The sequence below is a fragment of the Manihot esculenta genome, chromosome 15 (genome assembly GCF_001659605.2).
Source record: "Manihot esculenta cultivar AM560-2 chromosome 15, M.esculenta_v8, whole genome shotgun sequence".
In the NCBI taxonomy this organism is placed as follows: domain Eukaryota; kingdom Viridiplantae; phylum Streptophyta; class Magnoliopsida; order Malpighiales; family Euphorbiaceae; genus Manihot; species Manihot esculenta.
Genome location: NC_035175.2, coordinates 4,366,512 through 4,373,863, shown reverse-complemented (window position 1 = coordinate 4,373,863; position 7,352 = coordinate 4,366,512). Strand labels below are relative to the sequence as shown.

Below are 7,352 nucleotides of genomic sequence, written 5' to 3'. Positions count from 1 at the left end.
AGTTAGAAATGGTAAATAGAGAGTGGCCGGCCAAGCATGATTTGATTTGGTTTCAGAAAATTCCAATTCCAGCTCTCCCAATTTTATAATCCCGTGATTAAGACCACCGACTATTAATTGGTTACATCAGCTGCACCAACTTCCATGCTGATTCCGCCCCCACACTCAAAATTCACTTTTAATCACTCGCCTCGTTACTTATATTTTCATTATTCTACATTTCTACCACTTTGTCGGTGACTTGCATGCTATTCCTAATTGCTAATTGCTAATTGCTAATTGCTAATTGCTAATTGCTAATTGCTAATTGCTAAGCTTTCCCTAATTTTCATCATTCATTATAAAGCTAATCTTCTCACATGCTAGCTGTTTCTATTAACATATGTCAATTAATATTCGTAATTTTTTTATTAAAAAATATTAAAATAAATAGTTTAATATTTTTTTTGAATAAAATTTAAAATTTAATTTTTATGAATAGAATAAATACTCGTTAAAATTATTTTATTTTTAATAATATGCGAAAGCCAATGAATTAAAAATAGTGTGATTATACTAAAAAGTATTCGTTTCTTTATGGAATATTTATGAGTCGGATTAACTGCTGTGGTTGAAATTTTTGTTTATTAATTATTTTTAGATTGAAATGAAGATAAAAAGTAAAAGGGTCTCGTTAGTTCACAAGGGCCGTGATTAGTGTTCACATCTGCGCACGTGGAAATCACATGGGAGAGGAAAGGGTTTTCTACAGAAGAAGATAGCTGGCATTTTTCCATCTCATAATAATTATAATTTTTCATTATTTTTACAGTAATTTGAAGATGATAATCATGATGATCCCCATTTTTCAACCAAAAAAAAAAAAAAACTAAGTGGTCTCCAACCAACACCAATCTCTCTCTCTCTCTCTCTCTATCTCCCTTTTCTTTTATAATGTTTGATCTACACTCTTCACAATTTCAGGGCTCAACCTCAACCCATTGGCTCTCACTCAGCTTTTTTTCTTTCTTCCAAAACATTTGATTGAGCCCTTGCCCACCAACTCCTTGTTTTTATAGTTTTAAGCAATGGCTTCTCCGCCAGACACCAGCAAGACCATTAAGCTTGAGAGGTATAACAGCTACATTCGCAAGGTTCATAATACTAAACTTCTCAATGCCTCCTCTAAGATTATCTTCCGTGCAACTCTTCTCATTGCTCTTCTTCTTATTCTCTTTTTCACCATTAATTACCCTCCTCTTTCTGATCATCCTCAACATCTTCATGACCATCCCCACCGCCACAGCTTCCTCTCCACCTCTTTCTTTGCCTCTTCCTCTTCTGTCGGCGGCTCTTCTTGGGAGAAACAAGTCCGTCACTCCGCTACCCCTCGCCGGCCCAATGGGTTCTCTGTATTGGTCACTGGTGCTGCTGGGTTTGTTGGATCACACTGCTCCCTTGCCTTGAAAAAGAGAGGTGATGGTGTTCTTGGGTTGGATAATTTCAATAGCTATTACGACCCATCATTGAAAAGAGACCGACAAAAACTTCTGCTCAAACACCAAGTCTTCGTCGTTGAAGGAGACCTCAATGATGCACCATTGTTAGCCAAGCTCTTTGACGTTGTACCCTTCACTCACATCCTCCATCTGGCAGCTCAAGCTGGGGTTCGCTACGCCATGAAAAACCCACAATCCTACGTTAGCTCAAACATTGCAGGTTTCGTCAATCTTCTCGAGGTAGCCAAAGCAGCAAATCCACAACCGGCCATCGTCTGGGCTTCTTCAAGCTCCGTGTATGGGCTCAACACTGAAGTCCCCTTCTCTGAAACCCACAGGACAGATCAACCCGCCAGCCTTTATGCAGCTACTAAGAAAGCAGGAGAAGAAATTGCCCATACTTACAACCATATCTACGGGCTTTCTCTTACAGGATTAAGATTCTTTACAGTTTATGGTCCCTGGGGAAGACCTGACATGGCTTACTTCTTCTTTACAAAGGATATCTTACAAGGTAAACCCATAGACATATACCAGACACAGGACGAAAAACAGGTGGCGCGTGACTTCACATACATTGACGATGTAGTGAAAGGGTGCATAGGGGCTTTGGACACGGCGGAGAAGAGCACAGGAAGCGGTGGAAAGAAGAAAGGACCAGCACAGCTAAGAGTATACAACCTCGGGAACACATCACCTGTTCCTGTAGGGAAACTGGTGTCCATTTTGGAATCCTTATTGAACACAAAAGCCAAGAAGCATGTGATTAAGATGCCAAGAAATGGGGATGTGCCCTATACACATGCCAATGTGAGCTTGGCTTACAGGGACTTTGGATACAAGCCAACCACAGATTTGAGCTCAGGATTGAGAAAATTTGTCAAGTGGTACGTAAGTTATTACGGGATTCATACAAGGGTAAAAAAGGAAAGCGAAATCGACAGTGAGCATTCCCAGAATTAAGCGTCAGACCATTCTTCATCATCATCGTCATCACCATCACCGCATGATTGATGATGCTTTTTATTTATTTTCATTTTCTTTTCTTTAGATTAATTTATAAATTCTGCTTGTTTTTTTTTTCTCTGCTGTTCTGAAGTGAAAATGTTTGAGGAGGTGGTGGTGGTGATGCAGCATGTAGAAATTATAGTTCTAATACAAAGAGAAGATAAATGTGAATGAAGAAACTAAAGAAAATGAAAGGAGAAGGACAAGTTGTAGATCTGGGGAGTTGGGATGTAATAATAATTTTGGTGGGGTCTGCTAAAAAGCTTGCAGATCTCAGCCATTTAGATCATATTTAAAAGAAAATTTTGTAATTGAACAGCAATGAATGGCATCAAGATTCTTCTTTCTATGTGATCTTCATTATTTTTCCTTTCTTGAAATAGGGTTTATTTAATAATTTTGTCGATATTTGATGACAGAAAATCGATTGAATTACCTTTTTTTTTTTTGGGCTTTTTAAGAATGCAAGTGGATGAGATGCTTTCATATGCAAATGGGTTGAAGAATTAATAGTTCCCTTCCAATAATTTGAAGGAACACTGAAGGGAAAATGCCTTGAAGAATCACGAATGGTTGTTTAATGACAAAGTTGGTCCGAGTGAAGCGAGAGAGGCAAAATCTTTATTCTTGAATGCAATGATTCAAATAGCTATACGCCATGATTTTTCTGGCTACAATAGAATTTTGATATTTGAACTTATGAGAAACTCTGGGTTCTTTTTTTTTTTTTTAATTTCTTTGCATTTATTAATTTAATTTTAATTTAAATGTAGAACATATCATATTTTATCTAGTATATTATTTATTAATTGATCGAATGTATACGTACAAAGTCTATAAATATAAGTGTGTTTATGAGAGAGAGAGAGAGATTGATTGCTGTTAGATTTTCAGTTTACCAAGTTAGGTAAGTCTTTGTATCTGTTGAGATGAAAAAAGAAGGGGCTAAATATCAAATTGATTTTCAAAGATCTCCATTGCACTTTGCCCCAACTTCATCACTTTAATTGATTTTTCTTTTTTCTTTTTTTTTGCTTTTGCTGGAAATCTCTGCTGATCCTCAAATATCATCTCCTAATTATGAGTATCTAAAAATAATCCATTAGTTAATCACATTGCTTATTTGCAGTTGAAAAGTTGCAACTTGCAAATCCAATGCTGTCATTAATTTGCTTAAAATAAGATAAAATATAATTGAATTTTAATTCAATAAATATATAAAAATTAATTATATAGAAGAAATGGTTCCAACTAGCAAGTTCCACCAACCATGAAAGAAAGAAAGCCTAACTTCCAAACATCAAATATAAAAAATGAAATTAAGGGCAAAAAGTCAGAAGTCAGCTATAAAGATAGCATATATCCAAATTCTGAAAATCTATTAGCTGGGGTAGTGTCATCAATTGTTGACTTTGAATTAGAAGCAGCAAGTGTCGGAGGAATAATCTATGGATTCCTTTTTTCCAAATGCCAGAGAATGTGTTTTTGTGATTTCCAGTCTGTGATATCTACAACTTGCTTGCTTTTAAGCTGTGGATTCAGGATTTTATCTCATATAAATAATTGATTCTTGACCTTTGAGGCAGTGTTTGGCACCACAGATTTATAAGAATTTTATGTTAGATGGGTGGACGAAACTTCATCAATTTGGCAAAATTTTCATACACCAGAGGAACATGGTATTTTTCTATAATTTAATAGTCCCTTATTAATTGTTTAACTAACATTAAAAATAATAATATATATATATATATATATAAAAAACCAATGGTCTGCATGTATTAACCCAACTGCAAAATTGAAGCAATTTTAATCCAAATTTTTATCTTTTAATTTTAATTTAATTAATTCAACTTTTATAATTTGATATAATTTAAATTTTTAAAATTTTATCAGATGAGATAAATTGATTGTCGAGCCTAACGCTTTATATTATTTTACATTTTAATTTAAATATTTAATTTTTGTATAAACTAGTTTAATATTTATATTCAAGTATAATTTTAATTAATTTTTAAAATTAAAAATAAATAATTTAAAATTCACATTTTTTACAGAAATAAATTTCATTTTATAATAATAATTATAAATATTTTATAAAAGACATATTATTTAATTTAAAATAATATTATATACAAAATAATTAAAAATAATATATATTATAAAATCTTCATATTTATTAATATAAAATAAAATTTAAATATTTTAAATCGAAATGTAAAATTATATTATCGTTAATTTAATTATTAATTTAAATAATGCCAACTAAATTAAAAATTTACATATTGATTATAATTTACATATGATTAAAATTATACCAAAATACAAAGATGGAACCATTTAAATCAAGATTAAAAAACTTAAATTAAAATACAAATGCACGTAAATATTAAACTTTTTAAGTTAATTGGCCTAAAAAACAGACAATTAAACTGAATGGCAAAAACGACAGTTACACCCACTTGCATTTTATCTACCATTTAAAAAACACGGATGACAAACCAGTCTTTTAGATCTCACCTCGTTTAGTAGGATTAAGAATCTCTCCTCTACTTATAGAGAGAATTTCTCTTTGTTTCGATTGCAAGTCCTTTGAGTTGGCATTTGCAGAAATTTGGACCTTCATATGTACGTGAGTTTTATGGGCTTGTTTTTCTATTTTTATTTCTTAGAAACCTTAGCCTGTATAAGGTTTTTGTAATGGGTTTGATGTCCTTTTCACTCTAATGAAATTTATATTCTAAAATGAAAAATAGAGTTCCGCATGCAAGACCTTCTCAAGACATGGGCCGGATATTGAGACATACCATGGACTAGATCCAAGATTATCAAAGAGGCCAGAAGATCATAATTGCCAGAAAGCAATGTTCATAGGGAATCATTTAATTCCCAAAGGCCGCAAAAGAAATTTCCCTCCCTACAGTTAACAGCCTTTTAGAGTTTTGCAACGCCTAAGCACGCAAATCCCCTGCAGTGAACCATTTAATCAATGATACGCTTCTCTAAGAGAGAATGCAAACAACAAAGTTGCACATCTCCATATTTTTAACTCACCAAGAAAACATTTAATATGGCGATAAATGCCACCCAGTTATAAGAAAATACATAAGCAAATACTACCCAAGTAAATAAAAGCATGAACCAGTAATAACTAGCTATAGGAGCAGGGCCATTGATCGCAACAACTTAGAAACCACTGTCATTGCCAAAGCTTCCATTCCCACGGAAGTTGTTGTTGAAAGATCGTGGACCGCTAGGTCTTTCTTGGGCATAACTCACACGAATATTTCGTCCATGTAATTCCTGTGAAAAAAATAGCATATACAAACTCAAAATGTAATCAAAGAGAAAAGGCATTGCTACAATCTCTTTAAATGTTCTACTTCTAACCTGGCCATCCATAGCTGACAATGCTGAGCTTGCAGATTCCTGGCTTGAGAAGTCAACGAAACCAAATCCCCTTGACCTTCCAGAATCTCTGTCAGTAATAACCCTTGCTGTAACCAGAACAACAATGCGAATCAGTACTATGACCCTACTCAGGGACAAAAATATCCACTTTTGTGGTTCTCTCCACAAGAGCATACATACATCTTTCTTTTTAGTTAGAGGACAGGTGACAAACTGAGGGGAAAACATTTATATTGGCTAATAACTAAAGTAGGACAATTAAGTGAATAAATATGCAGCCCAGTGGATACATTTTACATTGGCATCCATATATACGACTGCTGCACTGCTACTGCGATGGTTTTCAGGCAGAGCAAAGGGAAGAGATTAGTAACAAATAAAAAATATATACAGATAATTGGATAACTATCTTGGACTGTTTTTTCCAGGAAGGAGGTACGTTATGTTGGGAAAGAGAAACTAATTAAAACAGAGCCACCACAGAAAGTAAGAAAAGAAATTTCCACACCAATCCAAAAGTTGCAGCAGTACACAACTTAGGACTCAAATGATCCCCAAGGCTTAAGACGAATTCTGCACTACACATATGGGTTTGACCGCAGCAAGATAAAGCAGATAATCACGTACGCTCCTAGCAGTTGGATTTTGCATTCACAATTTCAGTTTCGTTGACGTTATAAAACCTCTTCCATGCTATGAGATGAATAATAAAACTTACCATTGACCACATCACCATATCCAGAAAAAGCTTCCTTTAGCGACTCGTCATTCGTTCCAAAGGAAAGACCTTGAAACACAGAAAACACCCTAAGAGTTAAACGCAGAACACTAGTGAACTACTAAACACACCTATTTGATACAGCATTTATCAATACCTCCCACAAAAAGCTTCGTAGATGACATGCACCGAATAGAGCTCAACATAGAGCCCATTTGAACTTGCCCATTCTGCGAAAAGCTCTGCCTCACCAAGCTCCCAAGTTTGTTACAGAAAGCCATTTAGTCTACTGAAGCTTCATGATTTCCCAACGAAACCCATCAAAACGACAAAAAAAAGAAATGAAAAATCTCTATTAGTACTCAAATCCCAGCTCCAGGCAATTATAGAATCTTGATTATGCAGGAATAAACTATTTATCCATCAGTTGTCAATCCAAATCACAATAAATAGAAAAACAGAGCCAAATAATAAAGAAGCAAACGTGTGTAAATTAGGGTTTAAGAAAATAGCTTACCCTGGCTTTGAGGAGAAAAATCGAAGAAATCAGAAAGGAGCGGCTAGGGTTTAAAGCTGCGCACAACCGAAAGTGCGCAAACTATCTTCCCGTTTTATAATGAGGAGCTACAACGGTGGGGGAGTTTCGCTGCTTCTCGTCTTTCTTCTGTTAGTTGAACAAAACGCGGTCATATGGAGGGCAGTTTTGTCATTGATGTACAAGTTGGCTGCGTCTTGTC

At 34.6% G+C, this 7,352-nt stretch overlaps 2 protein-coding genes across 3 annotated transcripts; one reads left to right on the top strand and one right to left on the bottom strand.

Moving 5' to 3' along the window:
• Nucleotides 1-891: 891 nt before the first annotated feature.
• On the top strand, nt 892-2,833 carry LOC110601871 (UDP-glucuronate 4-epimerase 6). The gene has a single exon (XM_021739248.2). It carries the CDS (start codon nt 1,068-1,070, stop codon nt 2,439-2,441), a length of 1,374 nt encoding a protein of 457 aa, XP_021594940.1. The 5' UTR covers nt 892-1,067; the 3' UTR covers nt 2,442-2,833.
• Nucleotides 2,834-5,499: 2,666 nt separating this feature from the next.
• LOC110600734 (glycine-rich RNA-binding protein 2, mitochondrial) lies at nt 5,500-7,293 on the bottom strand. 2 transcript variants are annotated; one of them, XM_021737590.2, is made up of 5 exons: nt 7,133-7,293; nt 6,773-6,910; nt 6,616-6,684; nt 5,877-5,983; nt 5,500-5,789 (listed from the first exon to the last, which is right to left on the bottom strand). In XM_021737590.2, exons 2-5 carry the CDS (start codon nt 6,894-6,896, stop codon nt 5,673-5,675), a joined length of 417 nt encoding a protein of 138 aa, XP_021593282.1. In that variant the 5' UTR covers nt 6,897-6,910; nt 7,133-7,293; the 3' UTR covers nt 5,500-5,672. The 2 variants fall into 2 exon arrangements, with proteins under 2 accessions (XP_021593282.1, XP_021593283.1); XM_021737591.2 differs by having other exon boundaries at nt 6,773-6,904; nt 7,133-7,276.
• Nucleotides 7,294-7,352: the final 59 nt, after the last annotated feature.